The sequence below is a fragment of the Chiloscyllium plagiosum genome, chromosome 9, assembly GCF_004010195.1.
Source record: "Chiloscyllium plagiosum isolate BGI_BamShark_2017 chromosome 9, ASM401019v2, whole genome shotgun sequence".
Lineage (NCBI taxonomy): Eukaryota > Metazoa > Chordata > Chondrichthyes > Orectolobiformes > Hemiscylliidae > Chiloscyllium > Chiloscyllium plagiosum.
This window is the reverse complement of record NC_057718.1, coordinates 8,021,552-8,034,972: the sequence shown is the minus strand read 5'-3', so window position 1 is coordinate 8,034,972 and position 13,421 is coordinate 8,021,552. Positions and strand designations below refer to the sequence as shown.

Genomic DNA, 13,421 nt, shown 5'->3' with positions numbered 1-13,421 from the left:
CCTATTTTGGAAAGCTGCTCTCGAAACCTCTTCTGTGGCTCTTTCAGACACAATATTCTTGATCACAACAGCTTGTGTCATAACAAAAATGAAATAGTGGGGAGGTGAAGGGCAAGTGGTATTATCACTGGACTGTTAATCGAGACACCCAGATAATGCTCTGGATTGCTGAGTTTAAATCCTGCCACAGCAGATGGTAGAATTTAAATTCAGTAAAAGAAAATCTGGAATGAAGAGTCTAACAATGGCTATGAATCCATAATTGAAAAAAAAACCCTATCTTTTTCACTAATGCCCTTTTGAGAAGGAAACTGCCTTCCTTACCTGGTCTGGCCTACATGTGACTCCAGATCCACAGCAATGTGATTGACTCTTAACTGCCCCCTGTGCAATTAGGGATGGGCAATAAATACTGCACTAGGTAGCGATGCCCTCATCCCATGAATGAATAAAGAAAATAAAATCCCCTCTACTTCGTTTCCCAATTTTACCTCATTGTGAGGTAACCGCTGGTTACTGACCCTTCTACCAATGGAACCAGTTTCTCTTGACCTTCTTCATCAAAACCTTTTCATGGATTTCAAACACCTCTATTAATTCCAGCTCACAGCCTGCTGTAAACCAAGATTTGGAGATGCCGGTGTTGGACTGGGGTGTACAAAGTTAAAAATCACACAACACCAGGTTATAGTCCAACAGGTTTAATTGGAAGCACACTAGCTTTCGGAGTGCTGCTCCTTCAGCTGATGACAATCACCTGATAAAGGAGCGGCACCCCAAAAGCTAGTGCTTCCAATTAAACCTGTTGGACTATAAAGCTAGTGCTTCCAATTAAACCTGTTGGACTATAACCTGGTGTTGTGTGATTTTTAACTGCTGTAAACCGAGGAACATTCTGCGGATTCAGTACCAAGAACTATCAGGTGGTGTCACTGTTGTGAGTTGTCCATTCCAGGCGCTCGCCCTCACCACCTGTAGGATTTTAGCAGTACTGCAACTTGCAATTGAACTGTCAATTGGAGTCTTGCGGCTGTCAAGCATTTATTGAGACGTTGGCTAAATCTTTTGGTGATTTGAATCAGGACTGGGCTTTTAATCCTAAATCAGGAACACCTCATGCAACACTTTGCACTCCAGCTCTCCACCCTTTGCCATTGCAATCTTTGTACAGTACCAGTTTCTGCCAATTTATTCCTATATCTCCCCTTCTGATCTTCCATTCGTGTGCTTCAGCTTATCGAAAACCCTGTGAGGTATATTTTGTCCTGCACTAAATCTCTTGAACCATCACACTATCATCCCTGATCTCCCTATTGGCCCCCGGATCTGCAAGGTTTGTCATAGAATCATACAGCACGGTCTAACTCGCCCATGCCAGCCAGATATCCTAAATTATTCTAGTCCCATTTGCCAGCACTTGGCCCATATCCCTCTAAACCCTTCCTATTCATATCCTCAACCAGATGCCTTTTAAATATTGTCATTATACCAGCCTCCACAACTTCCTCTGGCATGTATGGATCATTCCATACATGCACCACCCTCTGGGTGGAAAAGTTATCCCTTAGGTCCCATTCTAATCTTTCCCCTCTCACTTATGTCCTCTAGTTTTGGACTCCCCTACCCTGGGGAAAAGGCCTTGGCCATTCCACACTGGAGGGAATCTAATCTAATCTATCAATGCCCCTCATGATTCTATAAACCTCTATAAGGTCACCCCTCAGCCTCCGATACTCCAGGGAAAACAGCCCCAGCCTGTTCAGCCTCTCCCCATAGCTCAAACCCTTCAAGCCTGGCAATGCTCTTGCAAATCGTTTCTGGACTCTTTCAACTTTAACAACAACTTTCTGATAGCAGGGAGAATTTTTGTACTTAAAATCATTGCCTCGCTATATCTCCCCAGCACTGCAGTGCATTCCAAATGCTCACCAACCGTTTACTCACTGCTCCCTTGGATGCACCTCACCAGGATGTAGCTTTCAGTCTCATGCCTTTGCTTTGAGGTTTTTGCTGGGATCTCTTGTCCAATTGTTATAAATCTCAAAACCTCTTTTCCCAGCCATGTCTCTGCATTGTCTTTTCATGGCTTGGCGTTCATTCCCCTGATGCACATACTCCTAATCTTTTTAATTAGAGTTAATTATGATTTTTGTAATGTTATTCTCATGTTTGTTTTTTGTTTTATGCTAGCCACTGAGACCAGGCATCCAAACTCAATCCGACACTTGAGACACAGAAGTGTGCATCTTGCCCTTTATTAACCCTCCATTTGGCTGTTTTATTCGCTCTCCTACACCTCTGGTCAATTTGCTTCTGGGTCTTACAGAGGTTTATCACAGAATCGCAGAAGGGTTACTGTGCGACGGAATGCCATTCTGTCCCTTGTGCCGAAATGAGCTTCATTATGTTGTGCTAATCTCTTGCTTTTTCTCCCTTTTGCCTTATGTCTATCCAAATAACTGTCCACTTGAAAGCTTCAATTGGACCTGTCTCCATCACCATTTGTAAGTGGTGTGTCCTAAACCGTAACTACTCGCTGATTGGAAAACCTTTTTCTCACTTCAGCCTTGCTTCTTTTGCACATCTCCTTCAATGTGCACCCTCTTCCTCCTGTTCCTTTTACAAGTGGGCTCTCCCTGTCCAGCCGCCTCACGATTTTGAAAACCTCTATCCCCTCTTGGCCTTCTCGTCCCCAGGGAAAGCAGTCCCAACGTCTTCAATCTATCCTCTTCACTGATGTTCCTCATTCCTGATAGCATTCTTGTGAATCGCTTCTGCACTCTCTCACATCTTTCCTGGGATGTGGAGCCCACAACAGGACAGAGCCCTCCAGCTGAGGTCTAACCTGTACCTTGAACAATTTCAATATCACCTCCTTGCTCTTGTACTCTGTGCCCTTATTAATAAAACTGAGCAAACTGGCCCTGTTTATGTTTGCTGAGTGATTTAATGGTATTGCTGCACACCTCCTTGAAAAATAAATCAGACTTCTCTTCCCGCTCACCCCACCCTTTATCTTCTATCCACGCAAAGAAATCCCCAGGTCATGTGTCCCATGGAGTCCTTCCCCATTTCGCTGAATACTCTGATATGCCAGTAAGGACTGGGCTGGAGGAGGTCTGAGGAAATTCTCAGCAACAATGCAGTAGTTAAACAAGTGTCAACCATACCTTAGCGGGTAGCAATCTCCTCCTTTTGAGTTGGGAGTTGGTTTGTTCGCGTCCCTGCTTTGAGCAGGTCATCTAGGCTGGGAGCTCCAGTGTAGTACTGAGCGAATGCTGCACTGTTAGAGCCTTCCTTCCACTAATATGGAGCAGGGATCCAAAGAAAAACAAGGGAGTCCTCCCTGCTGGTGTCCCGGCCAGTGTGTATGCATCTCTTCAGGAATATCACTAATTGGCAAAATATCAGCTTATCATCAGCTTGCTGTTTGTAGGACCTGTGTGTGTGTAGGAGAAGCTCGCTTTGTCATCTTTATTACACATTTCAGCTATTTGTAAAGCAGAGTTCATTTCAATTAGTTATAAAGCACTTGGGGGAACCTAAATTGATAAGAGGCAGTGTATAATTACCAAGTGTCTTTTGTAAAGAAAAATGATTTCCACTCTGTTGGAAGCCTGTGTCTGACTGACAGCTCAGAGTCTTGTATTTCTGTGCTCTTGTTGTTCGACAGGAGGATGTTCGGCCACAGTGTGCCTTCTGGGATTTAACATTGAAGAGTAAGTATGAGATTTATTTGTCGTCATTTTTGCAACCAAGTACAATGGAAATGGGACCAGCGCATCTTGAAGGACCACAGTTTTTTTTCCCCAAAATAAGCCATCCTCGTGCCAGGGGTAGCACTCCATCCTGCCTCATTCACCAATCCCCCCCACTTGGTTTTGGTTTCTCCTCACTGGTTAATGTTCAGAGTTCCTGCTCAAATGATGAAATTAGAATCCCTTACAGTGTGGGCATAGACCATTCGGCCTATTGAGTCCACACTGAACCTCTGAAGAGCATCCCACCCAGACCCACCATTATAATCCACCTAACCTACACACTTTCAGACTGTGGGAGGAAACTGGAGCACCCGGAGGAAACCCACGCAGACACTGGGAGTACGTGCAAACTCCACACAGACAGATGCCTGAGGCTGGAATTGAACCGGATCCCTGGCACTATGAGGCAGCAGAGCTAACCACTGAGCCATTGTGCCACATACTTTTCTGTCCGATCTTGGATTGTCGCAATTAGTTGACAAGTAATAATTCAGTTCATCTGCCTTACCTTAGAATTCAGAAAGGTTTAAGAGAGCAGGCAACCAAGTAAGGGTCAGATGGAACATTACGTGGGGAGCTGTGGGGCTAGTCATTTTGGTGGGGAAAATGAAAAAGCCCACGTTTAAAAAAATGAGGCATTGACAAATCATGAAGATTTGTAATGTTCTTGTGCAAGGAAGGCAGAAAACATTAGCACGGGAGACACAGAAAATAATTGGGAAGGCAAATAGTATTTAGGCCTTGAACACAAGGAGATTGGAGTAGAGGACACTGTCTGCTGCTTTGACCTTGTTTCTGTTTAATGCTTTATTCCTGTAGATGGCAGCGGTGGCTGGAATATTCAAGGTTGTCAAGTGGATTCCGATTCCAGTGTGAACGAAACCATTTGCCTGTGTGATCACCTCACGCACTTTGGAGTCCTTCTGGTAAGCTTTCTCCCTGCAATCAGTTAGAGAAAAGGGAACAAAAGTCAATTGAATCCACAATGTCCTTTAGCATTAATGAGGGACCCACCCTCATCTGTTCTGGCCTGGGTACGTGACTTGCTTTTATTCACTCATAAGAGGTGGGCATCGCTGGCTGGGCTACCATTTATTGTCTGTCCCTAGTTGCTCCTTGAGAAGGTGGGGGTGAGGTCCCTTCTTGAACCCCTGCAGTCCACCAGCTGAGGATTGACCCACAATGCCATTAGGGAGAGAATTCCAGGATTTTGATCCAGTGCTGGTGAAGGAACAGTGATATATTTCCAAATGACTTGGAGGGGGATTCCAGTCCTGCACTACATAATTAACTCAAAAATGGCCTTTGAAGAACTCTTGAGTTACTGATCTGAGTAAAGATGGCTGGGGGTGGAGATTGGTTTGACGCATGTAGAATGTTTGGAGGATTTGATGGGGTAGATGAACCCAGCTCCCCATGGCTGCCGGAACAAGGAAGGGGAGGGAGAAGGGTGGGGAAGGGCACAGTGTTAGAGTCAGGATGTTGAGGGATAATATCAGGAAGCACTTCTTCACACTTGTAAAGACTTTACCTTCTCGCCATCCCTCACACGCTGCCCCCCCGCCCAAAAAAAAAACAAAAGATAGTCAGCTAGAATCTTAAATTGGTCAATGTTTACCTGCCAAGTGTCACAGAACCACAGTGGTGTTAGAGAAAACAGATTGCCAATGACCTCATTGAATGGTTATAAATATTCACAAGCCAGTGTGTTCAGAGATATTATGACACTCCTCTGGAGCAAGGGGAGACTTGTACCTTGGCAGGGACAGCACAAATTGCCACAAGTGCCCTTCGTGACAATTGAGAGTCACTAGATTCACAAGGACATAAGAGCTAGGATCAGGAGTAGGCCATCTGGCCCCTTGTGCCCACTCCACCATACAATAAGATCATGGCTGATCTTTCCAGGGAGGAGAAAGTGAGGACTGCAGATGCTGGAGTACCAGAGTTGAAGAATATGGTGCTGGAAAAACACAACAGGCCAAGCAGCATCCGAGGAGCAGGAGAATCAACGTTTCGGGCATAAGCCCTTCTTCAGGAATGAGGCTGGTGTGCCAAGCCAGCTGAGATAAAAGGTAGGGAGGAGGGGATTTGGGGGAGGGTTGCTGGGAATACGATAGGTGGAAGGAGGAGGGTTGGGAATGCGATAGGTGGAAGGAGGTTAAGGTGAGGGTGATAGGCAGAAGAGGGGGTGGGGGCGGAGAGGTCGGGAAGTAGATTGCAAGTCAAGAAGGCGGTGCTGAGTCCGAGGGTTGGGACCGAGATAAGGTGGGGAGAGGAGAAATGAGAAAGCTGGAGAAATCTGCATTCATCCCTTGTGGTTGGAGGGTTCCTCGGCGGAAGAAGAGACGCTCTTCCTCCAGGCGTCGTGTTCACATGGTCTGGCGATGGAGGAGGCCAAGTACCTGCATGACCTTGGTGGAGTGGGAGGGGGAGTTAAAGTGTTCAGCCACGGGCAATTGTGTTGGTTGGTGTGGGTGTCCCAGAGGTGTTCTCTGAAATATTCCGCAAGGAGGCGGCCTGTCTCCCCAATGTATAGGAGGCCACATCGGATGCAGCGGATGCAGTAAATGATGTGTGTGGAAGTGCAGGTGAATTTCTGATGGATATTGAAGGATCCCTTGGGGCTTTAGAGGGAAATGAGGGGTGAGGTGTGGGCGCAAATTTTGCATTTCTTGCGGTTGCAGGGGAAGGTGCGGGGAGTAGAGGTTGGGTTGGTGAGAGGTGTGGATCTGACAAGGGAGTCGTGGAGGGAGTAGTCTTTCCGGAATGCTGATAGGGGTGGGGAGGGAAATATATCCTTGGTGGTGGGGTCCGTTTGGAGGTGGCGGAAATGATGAAGGATGATCCGACGTATCTGGAGGTTGGGTGGGGTGGTTGGTGAGGACTAGTGGGGTTCTGTCTGGAGGTTGGCGGGGTGGTAGATGAAGACTAGTGGGGTTCTGACTGGAGGTTGGTGGGGTCACTAGTCCTCAAACCAACTATCAGGTCAGGATCTGATGGCATTGGGCAAAAGTGTGTTTCTGTCAACGCAATGATTATTATGGGTAAGGCAAATGAGCTTACAGCCTGAATCAATACATGGGACCATGATGTTGCAGCCATTACAGACACTTAGTTTGGAGAGGGTCACGACTGGGCGTTCAACGTTCCAGGATTTTGTTCTGTTAGGCGAGATAGAGAGGAAGTTAAAATAAGCGGAGGAGTTGTATTAATAATCAGTGATAATGTTGCATTTGCACTCAGAGAGGACGTACTGGAGGGATCATCCACTGAGGCAATATGAGTACAGCACAAAAATAAGATTGATGCAATTACTGTGTTCGGATTATGCTGTATTCCTTTCAACAGCCACCTAGACTTTGACAACAATTGTGTGCCCAGTTATGGAAAGGTGTAATAAAAACAGAGTTGTCATAGTGAGTGATTCAACATCCCCAATATTGACTGGGACTCCATAGAGTAAGTGGCTTAGCTGGGACAGAATTTCCTATCATATTCCGCCCCCGCCCCCCCCCCCCCCCCGCACACCCCCAAATTCCCTCCCCCCTACCTTATATCTCAGCTGGCTTGGCACACCAGCCTCATTCCTGAAGAAGGGCTTATGCCCGAAACGTTGATTCTCCTGCTCCTCGGATGCTGTCTGGCCTCCTGCGTTTTTCCAGCACCACATTTTTCAACTCTGATCTTTTCAGGGCCTCACCTCCATTTACCCACCCTCTCACCATAACCCTTAATTCCTTTACTGTCCAGACATTTGGATAGGTACATGTATAGGAAAGGTTTGGAGGGATATGGGCCAGGAGCAGGCAGGTGGGACTAGTTTAGTTTGGGATTATGTTCGACATGGACTGGTTGGACCGAAGGGTCTGTTTCCGTGCTGTATGACTGTACAACTCTGTGACTGTATAGAAATCTATCGACGTTTGCCTCAAAAACATTAAACGAGATAGCCTCAACTGCTTCACTGGGCGGGGAATTCCACAGATTCACAACCCTTTGGGTGAAAAAGTTCCTTGTCAACTCCGTCCTGAATCCTGCTCCCCCATTATTTTGAGGCTATGCCCCCTTGTTCTAGTTTCAACCTCCCAGCTTCTATCTGATTGTGTGAGAAACATTCACCGTGCCTTCATTGCGTTCAAAGGAGCAAAGGTACTTTGGGAGAGGAATAATGAATACCTTTATGTACATGTCAGATTCTTGGAAGAAACTATTAACTAGAAGCTGTAAATGTGATTTTTGTTCTCTGGCCAAGGATCCCTTCTGTCGAAGGTTCTTAATTCCCAGATAGCACCCTGTCCAACAAAGTATAACATTGTGAAAAGCCTCTGGTTACAATTTTATTTATTTTGCTTCCAGGACATCTCAGGAACTGCACCACAAATAGATCCTCTGAACACAAAGATTCTGACCTTCATCACTCATATAGGATGCGGTATTTCAGCCATCTTTTCAGCAACTACGTTGTTAACATACGTGGCCTTTGAGTGAGTGAATTTTAAAAGAAACCCTTGTTTCGAAAGAGAAGCTCGGTTTGCCACCTTTATTACCCAGGTAGCTTTGCGCTCCACAGAGGAAGAGCTAAGACAGTCAGGAACACTGATTCCTATCTCCCCCTGTCGGATATCCATTCAGATCAGCAACTTTATCGGGTTCCCTTTGCCTAAATGGGACAGAAAACCAGAAATTCTGGGGATGTGCAGGCTGGCTTTAGTGGCCTGAACATCGAGATCAGCTTAAATGTACCCACCAAAAACCGAACGAGCTATGGATGCTTTTAATCAGAAACAAACCCAGAAATGGCTGGAAAAGCTCAACAGGCCTGGCAGCCCTGTTCAAGAGAAATCATAGTTAATGTTTCAGATTGAGTGGCACTTCCTCAGAATGGTTATTTTATTTTGTAGTCCTGCAGACTGAAGGAGGAACGGTTAACTGAGGGAGGGGAGGAGACCCACAGTATATTGGAGTTCTGGGAATGAGATGAGTGAGTGTGGTAGACAGCATGCCAGGTCTTGAGAAACACAGTGAAGATGTACTGAGAGAATTTGCATTTGCATAGCACCTTTCACATGTGCAGGATGCCCCAAAGCATGTTGCAGCTAATGAAGTACTTTTCAAGTGTTGCCGCTGTTGTAATGGGATGAATGTTTATAGAAAATTGCTATTCCATTTAGGATCTTGGGAAGGAACTAGTTTTGGTAAAGGGTTTGATTTTCTGATCTGCAAAGATATCTTTTCTTTGAAGGGTCAGAAACATGTTTCTTTTAGCAATGGGTCAAAACAGCATTTCCAAGAAATTTAATTATTAAAGCTAAATGACTACATAAGCTACCTGGGTGAGATGGCTACTAGAACACTTATTAAATTGAGATAGATCCAACTGCAGGATCAATTCAGAAGAAAAGATCCAAACTGGCAGATATGCATTTAGTAGCCATCAAATGTTCAACATAATTGTTAAAAGCCTTGACATTTCTTCATAAAGTTAATTGAGAAAGGTCAGTGATTAGGCTGTGTCAGTGTGTCTCGGAGAAAGAGAGGAAGAGAATCCCATCTCCTGACCATGCTGAAATCTGCTGAAAGAAAACACTTGCAATCTCATTCGTTGAGTAAGAAATTTAAAAAAATAAGGATAGAAAAGATACTATCTCATTGGGGTTGAGTGTCTGTAAAGGACATTGCTGCGAAAAAGGGTTGACTTATTTTATTTTTTGTTTGTGATAAGGTGCTTCTAAATTTCTAATAGATAGCTTTGTTCTTTTTCCTTTCTTTTGCGCAAGAAACTTCTGTTCTCTTGTCAAAAGTACACTGGCAGCCTCTTGTAATTTTTGATGACTGACCACCGTGATAAGTTACAAATTATGGCCTAATAAGCCAGATTTTACTCTGGAATCTGACTTGTCCAGTATAACCACGACGTGGAGGTGCCGGTGTTTGACTGGGGTGGACGAAGTCTGAAGTCAAGTGTGTTTGAAATCACAAGCTTTTGAAGTGCTGCTCCTTCATCAGGTGAAGTGACTTCACCTGATGAAGGGGCAGAGCTTCAAAAGCTTATGATTTCAAACACATCTGTTGAACTGTAACCTAGTGTCATGTGACTTCTGACGGTATAACCGTCAGTTGGGACCTTCACGGCAGGAACAAGGAAGTCATGCAGAACAAACGTAAGTTCAACGTTTTTCTTGTCTATCATCTAGGAAGCTGCGGCGGGATTACCCATCCAAGATTTTGATGAACCTGAGTACTGCACTTTTCCTCCTAAACCTAACGTTCCTGCTCGATGGCTGGATTGCCTCATTCAACATTCCTGGATTGTGCATTGCTGTTGCAGCGTTCCTTCACTTTTTCCTGCTTGCCTCCTTCACCTGGATGGGATTGGAGGCTGTTCACATGTACATAGCCCTGGTGAAGGTCTTTAACACATACATCCGAAAATACATGCTCAAGTTCTGTATCATTGGATGGGGTAAGTTCGATTGGCACTATCGATTCGACACTATTTGTGATGTCTTTTCCAAATGTTTTCAACTGTTCTCAGACCATGAACAATGCTGGAAAGGTTTGGTATAGTGTTGTAGTTTTTTTAATGATTTATATCAATGATTAGTCCAGCTATATAATTAGCGATGGTATTTCAGGAAGCTAGGAGCAGGATATGTCAAGGGAAAACTCTCCACAAGTTGGAGACACACCTGGCACATAGGAAGTTGGTTGTGAGTGTTGGAGATCAATCATCTCAGCTCCAGGACATCTCTGCAGGAGGTCCTCAGGGTAGTGTCTTAGGCCCAACCATCTTCAGCTGCTTCATCAATGACCTTCCCTCCATCGCAAGGTCATAAATAAGGATACTTCGCAATGATTACACAATGTTCAGCACCATGCATGATTCCTCAGGTACTGAAGCATTCCATGTCCAAATGCAGCAAGATCTGGACAATATCCAGGTTTGGGCTGACAAGTGACAAGTAACACTAACACCACACAAATGCCAGGCTATGACCATCACCAACAAGTGAGAATCTAATCATCATCCCCTGACATTCAGTGGTATCACCATTACTGAATCCCCCACTGTCAAGATCATGGGGCATTACCATTGACCAGAAATGGACCAGACTAGTCATATAAGTTATGTGGCTACATGAGCAGGTCAGAGACCAGGAATTCTTCAGTGACTAACTTACCTCCTGACTCCCCAAAGCCTGTCCACCATCTGCAAGGCACATGTCAGGAGTGTGATGGAATACTCCCCACTTGCCTGGATGAGTGTAACGTGCAAAACCTTTAAGAACTATCTTAATGACAAGTTGAAACACCACAGCACTTAAGGCTAGGGGCCAGTGCAGGAAAATAGATGGGTACTTGATGACTAGTATGAACTTGATAGGCTGAAGGGCCTCTTCATGCTGTAAAACGTCTGTGACTCTATCTCAATATAAGTTGCTGCGGGGAATGTAAGAACAAGTGCTACAGCGATTTGAGTCAAGGGGTGCACTCTTTTCTGTGGCTTTAGTGAAGAACCGTACACACTTCATGTGGCATTTTCAATTGTTATTTTTTTTCCAAGTTGCTTGCTCTGGATATATTTCTCACAAAAAAAATTGGGGAATGGTACTGGCGTGGGGTGGATAATGATGCTTTTTTTTAATTCCCAACCTCTTTATATTCCACACTTTCGGTGCCCCACAGGTTTACCAGCAATCGTGGTGGCAATTGTTCTAGCAATCGATGAGGAATTCTATGGAGTGAAGCCATATGGGGAAGATTCCGAAAATGGAGGCTCCGAATTGTAAGTTATGCAAGTTACCTGAAGGCAGTAGGGATGGAAAGGAAAGAGACTGAGCAGTTAGCCTGTTCAGAGAGGTGTCACTGGTGCAAAGGGCTAAGTAGTCTTTATGTGAGTGCGGTAAGATTTAATTAAACTCTTGATCAGGAATAGTAGTGCTGGAGTTTCCATTCAGTAGCACATTTCATAAAGGCGCAGATGATATGGAGGAAATGTGGTCCATTCAGCCCATTTACGTCAGTGCTGGATCTCTGACAGAGCTATCAAGTTGATAACTCCTGCCCCATAACTCTGTAATTTTACACCAACTTGGAGTATTTAGCTAATTCATTTTTGAAAGTTTCGGTGGAATTTGATTCCTTCCCCCCCACCCCGCCCCCCGATCATTGCCAACTTCCCCACAACATGTGTTCCAGATCACAATTTTTCAGTGAGTCAAGGAATCATTTCCACGTGTCACCTCTGAGTCATCTATCAAGCATCTTAAACAATATTTGCTCTCCTACCATAGAACCCATTGTGACAGATGAAGGCATTTTTCAAGATCTAAAGAAGTTCTGATTTGATTTGATTTGATTTATTACTATCGCGTGTACCAAGGTACAGTGAAAAGTGGCAATTGATGTGCTATAGACAGATTGTACAATATAAGTGCATCTGGGTAACAGAACAGAGTGTAGGAACAGTGTTACAGCTGTAGAGAAAGTGCAGCGAGAGATCAGCATTAACTTTAAAGAGGTCCATGTATAAGTCTCATAACAGCGGGGAAGAAGCTTTTCTTGGATCTCTTTGTACATGCTCACAAACTTTTATATCGTCTGCCCAAGGGAAGAGATTAGAAGAGAGTATAACTGGGGTGGGAGGGGCTTTTGATGATGTTAGCTGCTTTCCCGAGGCAGCAGGAGGTGTAGATGGAGGCAATGAATGGAAGGCTGGTTTGCGTGATGGGCTGGCTGAGTTCACAACTCTCTGTAGTTTCTTTCTGTCTTGCAAAGTGCAGTTGGTGTACCTGGCTGTGGTACATCTAGATAGGGTATTTTCTATGGTGAATCTATAAAAAATTGGTAAGAGTCCTTGTGGACTTTCTGAACTTCCTTAGCCTCGTAAGGAAGTATCTTCAACATCGTGTCGACATGGGTGGACCAGGACAGATTGTTGGTGATTGTCACTCCCAGGAACTTGAATCTCTCGACCATCTCCACCTCAGCTCCATTGATACAGAGAGGGGGGTGCTCCCCACTCCACTTCCTGAAGTTAATGACCAGCTCCTTCATTTTGCTGATGTTGTTGGAGAGATTGTTTACATCGAACTGTTAAGCACTCTATTTCCTTCCTGGACTCCATCTTATTGTTGAGATCCAACCTACAATGATAGTGTCATCAGCAAACTTCTGAATTGACTTGGAGTGGAATTTGGCCACATAGTCATTTGTGTATAAGGAGAATAGTAGGGGGCTGAGTACACTGTCTTGTGGGGCACTGATGTTGAGGATTATTGGGGAGGAGGTGTTGTCGCCTATACTTACTGACTGCAGCCTGTTGATCAGGAAGGCAAAGGTCCATTAAGAGTCATAGAGTCATAGAGATGTACAGCATGGAAACAGACACTTCGGTCCAACCCATCCATGCCGACCAGATATCCCAACCCAACCTAGTCCCACCTGCCAGCACCCGGCCCATATTCCTCTAAACCCTTCCAATTCATATACCCATCCAAATGCCTCTTAAATGTTGCAATTTTACCAGCCTCCACCACATCCTCTGGCAACTCATTCCATACACGCACCACTCTCTGTGTGAAAATGTTGCCCCTTAGGTCTCTTTTATATCTTTCCCCTCTCACCCTAAACCTATGCCCTCTAGTTCTGGACTCC

General features: G+C 44.9%; 1 protein-coding gene across 1 annotated transcript in view; it reads left to right on the top strand.

The window, feature by feature from the left end:
• Positions 1 to 13,421, top strand: part of adgrg6 (adhesion G protein-coupled receptor G6) — a 119,099-nt gene that overhangs the window by 89,267 nt on the left and 16,411 nt on the right. Inside the window, exons 17-21 of the mRNA XM_043696747.1 lie at positions 3,674 to 3,719; positions 4,581 to 4,687; positions 8,121 to 8,248; positions 9,959 to 10,227; positions 11,451 to 11,550. Coding sequence (XP_043552682.1) covers positions 3,674 to 3,719; positions 4,581 to 4,687; positions 8,121 to 8,248; positions 9,959 to 10,227; positions 11,451 to 11,550 — 650 coding nt within the window. The remainder of the gene's footprint in view (positions 1 to 3,673; positions 3,720 to 4,580; positions 4,688 to 8,120; positions 8,249 to 9,958; positions 10,228 to 11,450; positions 11,551 to 13,421) is intronic.